General features: G+C 32.1%; 1 protein-coding gene across 3 annotated transcripts in view; it reads left to right on the forward strand.

Moving 5' to 3' along the window:
- The window catches only part of LOC127709890 (long-chain-fatty-acid--CoA ligase 1-like), a 69,260-nt gene that overhangs the window by 10,518 nt on the left and 41,870 nt on the right, over positions 1 to 16,872 (forward strand). For all 3 annotated transcript variants that reach the window (XR_007985847.1, XM_052215569.1, XM_052215570.1), the window contains exons 3-10: positions 413 to 521; positions 3,167 to 3,234; positions 6,653 to 6,754; positions 7,694 to 7,793; positions 9,693 to 9,865; positions 12,245 to 12,277; positions 13,356 to 13,407; positions 15,422 to 15,495. Coding sequence is in view for 2 of the 3 variants with exons in the window: in XM_052215569.1 (XP_052071529.1) it covers positions 413 to 521; positions 3,167 to 3,234; positions 6,653 to 6,754; positions 7,694 to 7,793; positions 9,693 to 9,865; positions 12,245 to 12,277; positions 13,356 to 13,407; positions 15,422 to 15,495 (711 nt within the window). In the remaining variant the exon portion in view is untranslated. The remainder of the gene's footprint in view (positions 1 to 412; positions 522 to 3,166; positions 3,235 to 6,652; positions 6,755 to 7,693; positions 7,794 to 9,692; positions 9,866 to 12,244; positions 12,278 to 13,355; positions 13,408 to 15,421; positions 15,496 to 16,872) is intronic.

Raw genomic sequence — 16,872 nt, forward strand, 5'->3', positions numbered from 1 at the left:
TTGCGAAGTTTCCCTTTAAGTATTTATGTACATGTAGTATTTATCATCACAAACATTTATTCAAGAATAATAAGATATATTGTGAGACTTGCTTTCTTGGCATCTCCCTCACCAGTCATACACTTTACAAATTATTCATGTTATTAAGAAATTTTGTAATTTTAGGTGTTATCCAAATCTATTCAGCTAACAGTATTTTATCATTGTTTCTATGAGAATGCAACTGATTTCTATACCATATAACATAACAAATATGCATTCATAAGAATTTATCAGGAGTTCAACTTTAAGGGTGGTCAAACATCAGCATTAACCCCTCAGATGTCTTTTGGTCATTGGGTTGCTGTCTCAGTGATGTAAATATACCCTACATCTCCTTAAACTCATATTTTGCTTTTTAATTTTACTTCAGGATGGGTCACGTATATCAAAGTTCTGTAGAGATGGTAAATTGTTAGAATATTACTATGATGATGTTAAGACGACATTTGAAGGATTTAAACGTGGATTACAAATGTCAAGTAAGTATCATGATCGCTTGGAAATATTTATCGCAATGAAAATTGCATTGTTAGAGCTTTCAAACCTTCATTTCTCTTTGATACTTATAAAAAGTTTTTAAAGAACAAAAAAAATTTTGTCCAGGACGGAACTGATAAAATATGTACAACGCAGGGGACGATGGCTCTCTGTTCTTTTAAATTGAGGAATGCTTTGAGACGAAAATTTGTTAAGCAAAGAATGTTTAAACACATGGATTTTGTAGCCCAAAAAGGCAAGAAGCATTCTTATGCATTTGCAAAAGGACAATTAATGTACATGTTGTACATGTAGGTAACCAGTTTATATACATAGTCGATTTTTATACGACCGCAAAAATTAAAAAATTTTTGGTCGTATATTGGTATGACGTTGGCGTCGTCGTCGTCTGGCGTCGTCCGGCGTCGTCCGAAGACACATTGGTTTTCGCACTCTAACTTTAGTTTAAGTGAATGGATCTCCATGAAATTTTACCATAAGGTTCAATACCACGAAAGGAAGGTTGGGATTGATTTTGGGGGTTATGGTACCAACAGTTAAGGAATTAGGGGCCAAAAAGGGGCCAAAAATAAGCATTTTTGTAACTTCCAGACAATAACTTGTGTGTAAGTGTATGGATCTCTCTGACATTGTACCACAAGGTTCCATATCACAAAGGGAAGGCTGTAATTGATTTTGGGGGTAATTGCCTCAAAATTTTAGGAATTAGGGGCCAAAAAAGGGGCAAAAAACAAGCATTTTTCTAGTTTCATGACAATAACTTGTGTGTAAGTGTTTGGATATTTCTGAAATTGTACTTCAAAGTTCCATATCACAAAGGGAAAGCTGGAATTGAGTTTGGGGTAATTGCCCGAAACGTTTAGGAATTGGGGGCCAAAAAGGGGCCAAAAATAAGCATTTTTCTAGTTTCCAGACAATAACTTGTGTTCAAGTGTATGGATCTCTCTGAAATTGTACTGCAAGGTACCATACCACAAAGGGAAGGCTGGTATTGAGTTTGGGGGTGATGAATCATAAGAGGGTTCAAAAAATTTGGGAGGGGGGATTTTTTTTTTTCTTCTTTTTTTTTTCTTTCCTTTTTTTTTTCTTTTAAAATTTTTCATTTTAAGTTGGTTATTTCTGATTAATATTTAAAAGCAAATAATAATGATATGGTAGGAGATAAACACCAAACAGGATGTGTAAATTATTATATAATAAGTATTGTGCAATAGCAAGAAATTTTCAATTGCACAGTATTGCACAATAGCAAGAAATCTTCAATTGCACAGTATTGCGCAATAGCAAGAAATCTTCAATTGCACAGTATTGCGAAATAGCAAGAAATATCCAATAGCACAATATTGCGCAATAGCAAGAAATTGTCAATTGTACAGTATTGCGCAATAGCAAGAAATATTCAATTGCACAGTATTGTGCAAAAGAAGATACTTCGTATAAATTGCTTATTTCTTGATCAATTTCAATGGGGTTTTATTCTTGAATTCTTGGGGTTCTTTAATATGCTGAATCTAACCGTGTATTAAGTTTTTGGATTTTGGCCCCATTTTTAAATTGGTCCACATTGAGGTCCAAAGGGTCCAAAATTTAACTTTGTTTGATTTCATCAAAAATTGAATTATTGGGGTTCTTTGATATGCCGAATCTAACCGTGTATTTAGATTCTTAATTTTTGGTTCCGTTTTCAAATTGGTCTACATTAAGGTCCAAAGGGTCCAAAATTAAACTTAGTTTGATTTTAACAAAAATTGAATTTTTAGGGTTCTTTGATATGTTGAATCTAAACATGTATTTAGATTTTTGATTATGGGCCCAGTTTTCAAGTTGGTCCAAATCGGGGTCCAAAATTAAACTTTGTTTGATTTTAACAAAAATTGAATATATGGGGTTCTTTGATATGCTGAATCTAACCATGTATTTAGATTTTTGATTTTTGGGCCCCGTTATCAACTTTGTCCACATTGAGGTCAAAAGGGTCCAAAATTAAACTTTGTTTGATTTCATCAAAAATTGAATTCTTGGGGTTCTTTGATATGCTGAATCTAACCATGTATTTAGATTTTGGATATTGGACCATAATAGGTGAATGTCCAATTTAAAATTTTTAAGTTCTTAGACCACATTCATTCTGTGTCAGAAACCTATGCTGTGTCAAATATTTAATCACAATCCAAATTCAGAGCTGTATCAAGCTTGAATGTTGTGTCCATACTTGCCCCAACTGTTCAGAGTTCGACCTCTGCGGTCGTATCAAGCTGCGCCCTGCGGAGCATTTTATTTTATTTGACACCTAGCTTAGATTTTACCTTATGTCCTATTTCTTAAAAACCATAATAATGTGAATGCATTAGGTTTATGAATTTAAGAAGTATACTAAATTATTAAACTCGAATTTATGAAATGGCAAAAAGTATACGCTTGCAATATGTTCAACTTTTCAATACATAATTTATATGATTTTTCACATCTCCAGATTGGAAACTGAATAAGCTATCTCAGATATTTAATTTGCTTAAATAATAAAACTGGAAAAAAAACAGATTTCTAACAAATTTTATTTAACAATTTAAACTTTTTGGCATTTTCTGTTGATTAAATCATGTCAGTATCATCATTTTGCTTATAGAAAATGGTCCATGCTTAGGCACCAGACCACCAGGGAGCAATAAGTATGTCTGGCAGTCTTACCAGCAGGTAGGTACTAGTTACATTTAGATCCCCACAGGTAATCAGTAATGTAGACAAAAGTAGCTGTAACCAAACTACATTGATAACCAAACACACTGTCGTCTTCAATTATATTAGTACCATAGCAAAGATGGATGGATGGATGCTTACTGTCCAGCCACAAATTAGATACATATTCAAGACAAGATGTTAAATGTAATATAAATATTAATAAAATTGAGAATGGAAATGGGGAATATGTCAAAGAGACAACAACCCGACCATAGAGCAGAAAAGAGCCGAAGGCCACCAGTGGGTTTTCAACACAGCGAGAAAATCCCACACCCAGAGGCAGACTTCAGCTGGCCCCTAAATAAAAATGTGTACTAGTTCAGTGAAAATGAACGTCATACTAAACTCCAAAACATATAAATGAACTAAAAATAAAAAACATACAAGACTAACAAAGGCCAGAGGCTTCTGACTTGTTACAGGCGCAAAAATACGACAGGGTTAAACATGTTTTGTGAGATCTCAACCCTCCCCCTATACCTTTAGCCAATGTAGAATAAAGAAACATACAGCACAGAAAAACTCAGTTTTAAAGAAGTCCAAGTCCAATGTCAGAAAGGATAACGAAAGAAACTAAGCAAAATGATAACGATACATAAATTAACAAAGGACTACTAGTAGTTACTGACAGGCAGCAGACTTCAATTAAACTGATTGAAAGATTATGTCTTCATCATATGAAAATCAAGCACAATCCGTTAGGGGTTTTATAGTATCATACCATCATAAAATATATGAGAATAACATAACCCGTATCATGCCAATAACTGGTTTTAGAACGAATGTTTTATTTCCGATGCAAAGACCCTATGAGTGAATTAAGAAATAATTCATGGCAGCCGTAGATTTGTTTTCATTTAACCATGGGTTGGGCATTTATATTTGATTATTTTACCCTGAGCGTTAGCGAGGGGTAAAATACGAATATAAATGCCCAACCCATGGTTAAATGAAAACAAATCTATGGCTGCCATGAATTATTTCGATTCTAATAGGACAAATTCAGTAATTTTGTTAACCGTGAAAGCCCTATACATACAATTTTGTTTTGGCTGTTCCGTTTTACCCAATTTTGATAATATTAGTAATATCATATAATTCAATGAATATTTTTTTTTAATCGCATTTTTCACTTATATATATTCTTCCAATGTAATTTTACTCGTTCTGAGGCGGACAAGAAGCTTTAAAACGCCCGGTATTTACATTTGATTTTTTGTTTACGAAAACATACTTGTGACGTCACCTTGTTTCGTTGCCATGCCAAGACAATAACATCATTTCGTGGAATTTTCGTTTTATGAAATTTTACCATGAAAAATAAATTGAAATGGACTGATTTGTTTATTTTGCTGTAGAATAGAGATAAATATATTGTATCTGAATCTTGGCCTACATAAACTTAAGGTTTTGATGTAGAAAATTGAGAATATCAGGTAGTATAATTAAGTTGGTCGTAACACGGAACATCAGTTTTTGTGTATTACTGCGTTTGCGCTAAAGGTAGATATATTGTGAGTATACTGGTTTACGATAATAGAACGTCATATTAGAATCAATATTAATACCAAAATATGCCATCTTCAATGACCTGACAACAGTTTCGTAACTATATCCCTTCTGAATAAGTCTGTTTAAAGGTTTGGTTAGCTTTTGAGGTGAATGCCGACATTTTTGTGCTTTGTAAAGAATATTACCATAAAAGATTGGATGTGAAATACCTGAATGTATAAGATGTCTGCATGTTAATTTATATTTACGAATGATGTCCTTGTACCGATGATAAAATTTAGTAAACGTTTTGACTAGTTTATGATATCGAAAACCCAGGTGTAATTTTACAGTAATACAAAGATTTCTTTCGTTAAAATCAAATACGTTGTTACATACACGAGCAAATCAAACAAGATGAGATATATAAACACCATAAGATGGTGACAAGGGAACGTCACCATCTAAAAATGGATAATTAACAGGAAATGAAAAATCATCTATTTTATCATAAATTTTGGTATTAAGCTTCCTGTTAAAAATATAGATATCAAGATCCAGGAAAGGGCAGTGTTCATTGTTAGTATTAGCTTTATCAAAAGTCAGTTCAGCAGGATAAGTCTCTTTAGTGTACATACTGAAGTCGTCAATATTGAGAGCCAATATATCATCCAAATATCTAAAAGTGTTGTTAAATTTTTGTATCAGATGTTGTTTCGATGGGTTTGCTGATTTTAGTCATAAATTGTAACTCATAACAATACAGAAACAGGTCCGCAATAAGTGATGCACAGTTAGTCCCCATTGGAATTCCGATAACTTGACGATATACAGAATCTCCATAGCGAACAAAAATGTTGTCTAGTAAAAATTCAAGGGCAGTTATAGTATCAAAGCAGGTCCAATTGACATAGCCCTTTTGTTTGTTGTTTCTAAAAAATGACCTAAAAGAGTTAGAACATATATATTCACATTCTCACTTTTTAAATGCCCATTTAATTAGGTGTGTGATTTTTTTTCTTAATAAGATTATTAGGCAAAGTGGTATATAGGGTAAAAAAATCAAAACTTTGAACAGATTTGAAATCACCAATATAAGCATGCAATTTATCAAGTACTTCCAACGAGTTTTTGACACAAGTAGAATAGACAGTTTAGTAGTGGAACAATGGCTTGAAGACAAAATAAATCTATATTTGTAAGGTGTTTAGTGCAGCTTCGGAAGCCAGTACATAGTTGGAACTTTCATTGTATCTGGTTTTGCTTGTAAAGAGGCAGCTAAAAGTTTATGTTTGTTACAGATGTCATTTTCCAAATATGGAGTCAGTTGGAATGTTGGTGAATTCGTGATTTCCTTTTGCAGAACCTCAATGTAAAATTTACATCAAACAATGATGATATTATTAGCAGCCTTATCAGACGGGACAAAAACAAATTCCTTGGCGAGTTCTTTTAGCTTATGTTTGTTAACGAGAAATAGGGCTATTATGTTTGTTGTTAGGAGTAAAATGTTCTTTTAAATGTTGAATAAGATATCAACTATGTTCATTACTGAATTAAAAAAAAAATCTAAGGATTTTTTGTCAGATTTTTCACCTTTTATCCATTTTGATCCATTTCAAACCTGCTTTGTACTAGACTGACATGCTGAGCCACATTTTTAACATGCTAGTTCACAAGGTAACAGTCTAAAGGAAGACATGTCACCCTATCTGGACACATTATTCTGACTCTGAGCCAACCAGTCTTTACTGTTACATGTTTAGCAGATATTTGTATAAATATTATGTCAAGTTGTAAATCCATCAGAGTGTTGAAAAGTTTAATATTTATTTAGTATACAAGGACTATCAGTCATAGATGCATTCTTTATATCTTACAGATTTATGACAGGGCTCAGGCATTTGGATCAGGATTGATAGCTGATGGTTTGGAGGCAAGAAATGATACATTCATAGGAATATACAGCATAAACAGAGCTGAAGTAATAAGATCAAATTAAATAGCAAATTGTTCATGTTATTAAACTAAGATCTGTTTCATTTCTTTGGACCCCATGTACCAACTAGGTGATCCAGTTGATATTGAATTACACATTGTCAATCTAGGGGATTGTTTATGTTTTGGAGTTACACACTGTAAGGCATTTGCGAAATAATATCTTTTGAAAATCACATAATTTTATCACTCTTGATGAATACTTCTGACTGAATATAAACAGTATAATCGGTTATTTATGTGAAACCTTTCTTTGCAATCAAGTAAAGAAATCAACTACTAAAATGATCAAAGTTGTTAATTATATATTGCGCAGGTTTTGATTCAAGCCAATATTGAGTCTTGTATAGAAGAAACAGGTTTCTGGCATAGTAAAATATAAGCCTTTTATCTTTGATGAGTTTTTTGAGCTACATTTCTTAAGGAAAAAGTATACTTTGCTGCTTTGTGGATGGTTTTTTTATGCTGTAGGTACGTCTGTCCGTACGTATGTCCCAAAATTGGTGTCTGTTCTCTAACTTAAGTTTACCTCCACCAAATGTTATGAAACTTATACACAATGCTTATTACCACAAAGCACAGATCAAAGTTGAATTTTGGTGGCATCACTTTAACTGTTCTAGAGTTGTGCCCCTTTACAAATGGAAAAATGGCTAAATTTTTTGTTTACGTTCTCTATCTTCAGTTTGCCTCAACCAAATGTTATGAAGCTTATACATAATGCTTATTACCACAAAACACAGATCAAGTTTGAATTTTGGTGGCGTCACTTTAACTGTTTTAAAGTTATGTCCCTTTATAATTTTTTTCCCATCAGGAAGTCAGCAGCAGATATTTGATGTAAGTAACATACACATGCAAATTTTCTCTGTATACAATATCATATTTATTTCCTGTATCAAGCATTCTATGACTTATTTTTCAGTGGGTCATAACAGACCAAGCCTGTGCCATGTTCTCTATGGTTTCAGTTCCATTATATGATACACTAGGACCTGATGCATGCAAATATATTATAAACCAAAGTAAGTAAAGAAATCATCTAGTCAATATATATATACCATCAGCTGGAATCATTTGATAATCACTTATCTTCATTTTGAATATTTCGCTTGGAGTTATTTCCCTTTTCAAAGGCAATTTCTTTTTCTAGCAATCTTCTAGAAATATTTTTGTAGTATATTGACACTGTAACATCAGAATTAATTGACCAGATACTTTTGTTGTTTGTTAAAATAATGTTTTAAAACTAAGAAATATCAAGTATTCAAGAGAGGTGAAAGATACCAAAGTGATATTCAAACTCATAAGTCGAAAAACAAACTGACAACACCATGCCAAGAAATGAAAAACTATCAAAAGACAAACAGCAGTACCGTAGAAAGGCTTGTATAGTCCGCGGTTTTATTCTCCAAAATTGGACCTTCCAGACGGGGTGCGGACTAAAGAGTACAATAAGCAAGAAATAAAAGAAAAATTTCAATTTCGCGGTCGAGGTGGTTTGTTTACGTTCCGCCATCTTTGTTATTTCTATTGTAGAGGGCGCTCTTATCATTTTTCAAACTAATAATTTTAACTCATCCATATTAATAAGTTATTTCTATTCAATATCAAATTAATACTGATAAATATAAAAACTAAACCTTTCATTACAAATTTCTCGTTTCTTTTCAATGCATTGGTTGAAATAAACTGGTATCTGCTCGATTGAAACGATACAAACATAGTGAAAAAGACAACCGTAAACCAGCTTAGAATTTGTAAACTACAAAACGAAATCGGTTATTGTTCGTTCCGTTTTGGTGTTTCATACTGACTAATATGGTTTGTATTAGCTTAAGACCCTTCAAACATTAATGTGATAGATATATTAAAGACTGTTTTACAAAAGGATGGAACTGTTTTACTTTCAAAGTCGTATTATAGTGATATCTGTTATGTACGGATTTCGACTCTCACCGGTTAATTTCTTCTTTTACACGTGCTTTTTAAACTTCCTGTTTAAACATACACAAGTTTCTAAATTGTTTTTTAAGTGAATTAAACTTATTTAACAATCATGAAGCGTTCTAGAATCATTAACAAGCAGTTTCAGCTTCTGTTTGATGATGGAAAACAGGTTTTTCCAAGAAAATACCGCAAACGACCGCACAGGATTTGAAATTACCGGAGTTTCTTTAGACCTTTTCTAACAGTTACAAAAAGTTTTTTTACCTAAAATTTCGTGGGGAGAAGGGGGTGCGGACTATGTACCACTGCGAACTATACAAGCCTTTCTACGGTATACAAAACACACCATTGAAAACTAAAGACTGAGCAACACAAACCCCACCAAAAACACAAGGTGATCTCAGGTGCTACATAAAGGTAATACTGCTTACCTTGTGGCACCATTCATATGTTGACATATTAAACCAGGGTAATATTATTTGTAGTAAATGTGAGGTTAAACTATGTAATGTTTATCAGTTGCATAAATTAGAAACATGTGTTCTTCAAGATACAGAAGCATCATTGTCAACATCTACCAAATTATTCCTTTTAAGCTAGGACTTGGGGGCATCTTGAACTTTCAGTGAGGTCAGAGCATACTGTGACCTTCAGATGAAGAACAGACATACTGGTTATGGCATATAAGGATTTTATTTCCTTCACATATACAATGTCCCTTCTATCCCATTGTGTAAAGTTCAATATATATTGTAAATTCATGAAATTTTGCGATATTTTTATTATTGCATAAATTGCGAAGGGATATGTTCTGCGAAAATTAAATCTCATATTTTAAATTAGGGCAGCATTTCCTGAAATTGCAATTTTTGTCAATTGTTAAAAAATCTCAATAAAAGATGCATGCAAAAGTTTCTGAATTTGCAATATTTTATTTCAAATGTTATAAGTACCATACTCATCATCCATTTTAGTTGGTATTTCCCATGTTGTTGTGGACAAAGAAGACAAAATTAAACTTTTATTGGAGAAGGCCAGAGGCATGCCAACGTTAGCCTGCATCATTGTGATGGAAAATGTCAGTGAAGAAACCAAATCTTTAGCCGCAAAGAGTAATGTCAAAATCGTCAAGTTTACATCTGTTGAAGTAAGTGACCTATTAGCTTTAGAAATCATGCCAAAAAGTTGATTGACTACATAAATTCCAATCCTTGATTCAACTCCAAATGTGTCTCACTTTAAGATTTAAAAATGAGAATGGAAATGGGGAATGTGTCAAAGAGACAACAACCCGACCATAGAGCAGACAACAGCCGAAGGCCACCAATGGGTCTTCAATGCAGTGAGAAACTCCTGCACCCGGAGGCGTCCTTCAGCTGGCCCCTAAACAAATATGTATACTAGTTCAGTGATAATGGATGTCATACTAAACTCCAAATTATACACAGGAAACTTGAATTAAAAATGATACAAGACTAACAAAGGCCAGAGGCTCCAAGTTTCATATTCATGTCTATTTCATAAAAAGAATTCATGATTTTGTTTGTTTAAAGAATTCAATTAATATTCATAAGAGAATAAATGGTAATATGGGTCAGCATCAATGAGACATTAACCCTAGTCCTACATCATAACTTTACAAAGATATCAATTATAGCTAGAGGAGTGCTTTAATACTTATAATAAATCATATAAAAAAAAAGCTAACTGATCTAACTGAATTAAACAGATGGGATCAACTCAAAATTTCTAAAATCAATTCTAAATTCCAAAATAGATTTAAAAAGTTGAAAAGGTAGAGTCGTGTAAAACATGTTTTAACACGTTTTTCTTCAAATTAGTCTTTCTATTGTAAGTTTTTGAGCTCTCATGTGTTGAAGAAAAATTAATTAACTTTGAATTGAGGAAAGCAAGTAAACATTGGTTGTCTATCATAATTGTTTCTAGTGTATGGTTTTGTCATAAATCAGATTGTGGATTTCTTGTTTGAATAGTTTCACATTTTGTCATGCATGTCTTGGCCTTTTTAGCTGACTAAACCAGTCAGGGGACTTATTGAAATAATTGATTTTTAAATCACTTATTTAAGTAGCAAATTCGAAGTTTTGTCACAAATTGTGATTTTGTAGTTTTACCAAAATTTTAAACACATAGGTTCAGATATCTTTTCATTAGTAAAATTGTAAAAAATGAACTTTTTGCTTCTTTTAAGCAACAAGGTTTATGCCTTTGATGCAATCATTTAGCTGCAAATTCTATTTTAGTTGAAAAAATGCTATAAAAATGGCTTTACATAATGAACTGATACTTTCTTTACAGATTTTTCCTGTAATATTCAAGGTTTCATCTTATAGATTATGTAATAAAATTCTACTGTTCCCAATCAAAATTTCACTGTTCGGGGTGTTGAAATTAGTGGGGGTTATTAGTCCCCTAACGACAAAGTCAAAGGGGACTTTAGGTTTGCACTCTGTCCGTCTGTCTGTCTGTCGGTCCGTCTGTCTGTCCATCTGTCAGTCCGGCAAATCAGTTTTTCAGACTTTTTTTCTTCATGCTTGAAGATATTGATTTGATATTTGTTGTATTGTTTTATCATGACAAGTTACAGGTCAAGTTCAATTTTTACGATTTTAGCTTTTCTCCTTGTTCAGTGAAAGCCCTTTCCCTAGAATTAAATTTTTGATGAAATACTTATTAATTACTAGATTTCTGTTCAAAGGGAAATAACTCATTTTTTAAAAGAATTGTATCAATGATAAATTAAATTTAGGATTTTTTTCCTTTTCTTTAGTAAATTGTTTGAAGAATTTAGTGGTAGGTTTGTTTGTTATTTTATGTAGTTTACACCATGACAAGTTATAGATCAAGTTAGAATTTTGTTCCATTACAATGAATTTTTAACCGGTAGGGGACTATGTATTGCCTTGCAATACTCACAGAATGCTTGTTAAAATAATGAAATTTAAAGAAGTGATTTTTTGGAAGGAAATTGAGGTATGATACTTAAACAAGTGATTTTTATGTCATTATCCTAGATTTAGTACAAGGTCATCACCTGACATGACCCGGTCATCCTATCAACACAGATGTTGGTTCTGTTAATTTTAGCAACTTAAATGTCCCTGGATCATTAGTATTCTATATTTAAAGCTACAATAAAATTAAATCACTTAGTCTAGTGATTAATTTGTACTACTTAAATAGGTGATTATTAAAGAAAGACAACTCTTACTTCCGACCTTATTGGACATAATGTTACTTGAATCAGTGATTTAGAAAATCGCTCATTTAAGTAAGTCCCCTGTGTTTTGCTCAGTTAAGGAGGCTTAACTATGACTTTAAGTTGCTTACCTTCACATCATTTGGACTCTAGTGAATAGTTTTCTCATTAGCATTCATTCCACATATCTTTATTATTATGTAGAAACAGTAGATGGGAAGTCAGATTACAGAATTAATTGTAAAATATTTTTGGTCTAATCTGTATATATTTTTCTAGTAATTGCAGCTTTTCATGTAATTTTAGCTTGATGGTAAACAGACATTACAGGCACCAGTGGTATGTAAATCTGTTATATATTGTTGCATACTTTTATATCGAAACACACATCACATGTAAAATGTGCACATGAGGTGACAATATGAATACATAATTGTACTTATCATGCTTATTGTCATTTAACAATTCCAGTTAGAAACTGATATGATAGTTTATATATACTGTAAACCAACTTATATTCGTGGATACTTTATTTTGCGTTTAGCTCTTCCAGTCCACCTCGCGGTGATTTAATTTCGCGACTTTCTAATTTACTTGATGAAGTTAAATAAGGAAAGATCCAAGTTTTACATATTCACGACGATTTATAATCGCTTTATTTTTCAAGTCGGAAAATTAGTTGGTTTACAGTAATAGATTGCATAAATCAATCTGTTCAACTTTAAAGTTATAAAATCATTCTATTCAACTTTAAAGTTTCTTAAATCAGTCTGTTCAACGTGAAAATTGCTAAAGTAAATCTGTTCAACAGGTTACATTTTTGTATAGCTTCTGTAAACGTTTAGTTCTAATGAAATTCGTTTGTAACGATAATTTTCTTTGGACGATGACAAATATTTTGAAGGGTTAGATTCTACTTTCTACCAGTCAGTAATTAAGGAAAGGCCACCATTTTGAATTCCGAATTTGCTTTGTATGTAATTTCCCAAAAAATAAACAAGAAAGTGGCATTTTGTGCCTGAACATCTTCTTATAGTCAATATTTAAACCATTTAGAAGCATAAGAAATGTGTGAATACGTCAAGTGTTTATATAGACATTGGGAGTATAGTCCTATGACGTCACATTGTTTATGTGCCAAAGAAAATGTAACAGTTTCGCGGACTTTTCATTTTTGGCATTTTTATGTCAAAATATTTAATTAAAAGGAATTTATTTTAACATGTAGCATTAGAATGGAGATAACTGTATTGTATTTTAAGCTAAGTCTTCGTAAAACACAGAGCTAGGCAAAGGGATATTTGCGACAGTAAAATCTATGTTTTACGAAGGCCAAGCTTGAAATACAAGAGAGTCTTCTAAATAGGCTTTTGAAACATATCAGTTTACACTATATGATTTTATGATTGTTTTCCAGCCTCCCAAACCAACAGATTTAATGACAGTATGCTATACCAGTGGTACAACAGGTATGTTATAGTGTATATTATATGGTTTGTTAGATTCAGGTGCACTACTTTCTGTATAGTTCTACAATTTATTGTTTGTTATTGGAATAAGTTGAAAGAGTTAATTTGTCAGTAGGAAAACATGGGCTCCGAACTTAAAACAGGGTATTTTTCCGAGACTTAAAATCTGACTTTTTTGAGACAACATAAGAAGTGGCTTAACTTTTTGAAATATTTTACATGACACAGCTGAGATTATTGTACAATCAATGCAGGCTGATAGGCTGTTCTCATTTTTACCTGCATCGACAAAGGCAGAATCAGGTCTAGTAACCGCTCGACTCCATCTGTCCGAAAGAAATCCTTCATCAAATTTTTCATGGCTTCTATGAAAGGGAATAATTTAATATTTGGTCTGCAACTTTAAAATATTGAGTTGCAGAAAGAAAGCAATTTTACATCTGCGATGTATACACTACCTGTTTGCCGATAGTTTGAAATTTTACAACAATCATTGTACATACATGGAAAATTTTCGTCAAAGTTTTCTCAACTCATATTAAAGGGAATGATTTAATATTTGGTTTGCAGCTTGACAATGTTGAGTTGTAGCTAATAACCAATTTTTACATCTGCTGTGTAGCCACTTACTGTTTGTCTATAGTTTGCAATTTTAAAACACTCATTGTACAAGTGTACAAGAAAGTTTTTAGTGAGTTTTCTTGGCTTCATTGAAAGGAAATGATCAGTAATGCTCCAGTAAATATGTTACCTCAATCAATTGCATGCATCAATGCTTGTCTAGACCCTGTATTGGACTTGTTTTCAGGGTAAACAACAATAATTCTATTGCTCATTTCACGTTGTCTTAAGTAATGCAAAACACAAATACTTTATAACTGTCAATATTTTGGCTCTTTATAGGATCATTTTTTTGTATAGAATGTGTATATTTGTCAGTCAGGGGTACTTCTTGTACAAGTTATTTTTATTTACTTGAAGAAGTAAATTTTAATGTACTTATATAAGTAAATTTGTAAGATACAATATACAAGTGTATTTTATTTACTTGTATAGGTAAATTATTTTAATGGCTTAGTTATGTCCCTTAGACATTCAGATTTTTTTACTTATACAAGTAAAAAAGTCACGGTATCTTCTTTTCTTGAATTTCTCTTTGCTCTAATAGAATTTTTAATTGTCTGTCCTTTGCAAATGTCTTTACTAATCATTTAAGTGTAATTTCATGGACAATGAAAATCTCATTTGTCTGTTATCTTGAAAACACTGCTCATTTACAAGCCTCCAAGGGCCAATTTTTGAAGGCCTTGCACAATTAGTTTCTTTGTTGAATGAATGAGATGAAACCTTGAACTCTAATAAAAAATTATGAGCTAACCAGAGAAAAATTGTTTAAGGCATGTTTTTACATCCCAAAACTTGAGAACTTTAGGGATTGTAAAAAAAAATTACTTATACAAGTAAATTTTTTGAGAAAATTAAGGGGAGATTATTCAAACCTTATAAGAAAATATGAATATAACAAATTTACTTATATAAGTATCTTATTATTTACTTCTTCAAATGAATAAAAATAACTTGTACAAGTAGTACCCTGACTGTTTGTTGAAGATAACTTATTGGATAATATGTTATAGAAAATTATGATAATAATGAGAAAATGTATTATGATTTTAATTTTGATATCTCAAAAATCCAATGAGTAGATAAATTTAGTACAGCTACAAAATTCTTCAATAAAAAAATATGCTGGGTTTGATTCTTTTGAATGCAATTCTTTTTACCTAACTTGTAGTCAGGATGTTTATTAATTAAGCATATGTCCTCCCAGTGTAAAATTAGAAAGTCTAAAAATCAGATCATTATTAAAGCTTACCATATGATATTGGTTTTTATTCATTATTGAAGGGTATTCAGTGACCTGTAGTTGTTTATATCCCTCTTTATATTGTGGATAGTTGTCTAATTTACAATCATACCAAATCCTTAATTTTTGTCTTATAACTTTTTGCAGGTGATCCTAAAGGTGTCATGATCTCCCACAGAAACATGGTAGCTAACATGTCATCTGTTATTTATTGTATAAAGGTAAACTCACCCAAAACATGTTTATTTCAACCATGAAACTTCCATAATCATCAATTTTTTTGTACCAGAAGTAGAATTCTTTTTTAAATGTCAATTTATTGACTTCGGCATATTGTGTAACCCATTTTTGGTTTGCCAAACTTTATCATCAGCTATTTCATTCAAACCCCTCTTTCTTCAAATTAAAAAAAAATGTCATGCAATAGTTGGTCCATTATTTTGGTCAGCTATTTTGTTAGTACAGTTAACTTTCGTTGTCTCAAACTTTTTTGACTTGAAATTTCTGATGAGTCTTAAGTTTTCTCATGGACCCGAACTTTGTTCCATATAGATAGATGTATTTTGACTCCTGATGAGTCTAAATTGGAGAAGTCAATATCTCAATAGACTCGGGGGGGCCTCGGTGGCCGAGTGGTCTTAGTAGTTACTACTGTAATCACTAGCCAGTAAACACTGAGGTTGTGAGTTCGAACCCCGCTCGTGCGGGTGCACTTGACTCCAATCTTAATTGACTAGGATTGTCAGTTTTCCTATTGAAGGTCGGTGGTTTTCTCCGGGCACTTCGGCTTCCTCCACCAATAAAACTGGCCACCACGAAATAGCCCAAAAGCAGTGCTTGAAAGTGGCGTTAAAACACCAAAAATCAAAAATCAAAATCAAATCTCGATAGACTCGAACTAAATTTACAGTCCAAAACTAAGGTTAACAAAAGCAAAATTCATTATTTATCTCGAACTAATACACATGTGTCAAAACATGACCTCTGGGATTTAAATGTATTGAAGAGTTAATCTAACAATACACACACACACATGTGTAGTTGATTTTTTTGGTCACTGACCACTGTATTGATTTATGACATACTGTTTCCACGAGTGTTTACCTACGATTATCTTTGATCACCATGATAAATAATTAGTGATACATTGTTTTAATTATTTAAAATGTTTTAAAAACAATTAACTGTAATCATACACTAATGAGCTTGGTTGTGTATAAAGTAGGGATTAAGATTTCTATTGGTGATCAACTCAAAACTACTCAGTCGACGTCTTTAATCTTTTTGTATTTTCTCTTGCAGAAAAAGATTGAAATGAAAGAAAATGAAAAGAAATATAGATTTTATCAAATCTCTTTAATACAAGAATGAACAATTTTGTCAACTCTAAATAACACCAAGATCGATTAGATATTTCTCTCTCAGCTTAAAACCAAAGCAAAAAAATTGTAACTGTAAAAAGAAATAAATAATAAAAGAAAACATAGAATGTTGTACATGTAATAATAATAAAAGACCATAACATACAAATACATCAATCTTAGACCAGAATATCGATCCCCAACCCCTATTCATCCATATTTATTTTAGCTTTACCA

Source organism: Mytilus californianus, unplaced genomic scaffold, assembly GCF_021869535.1.
Source record: "Mytilus californianus isolate M0D057914Y unplaced genomic scaffold, xbMytCali1.0.p SCAF_7, whole genome shotgun sequence".
Lineage (NCBI taxonomy): Eukaryota > Metazoa > Mollusca > Bivalvia > Mytilida > Mytilidae > Mytilus > Mytilus californianus.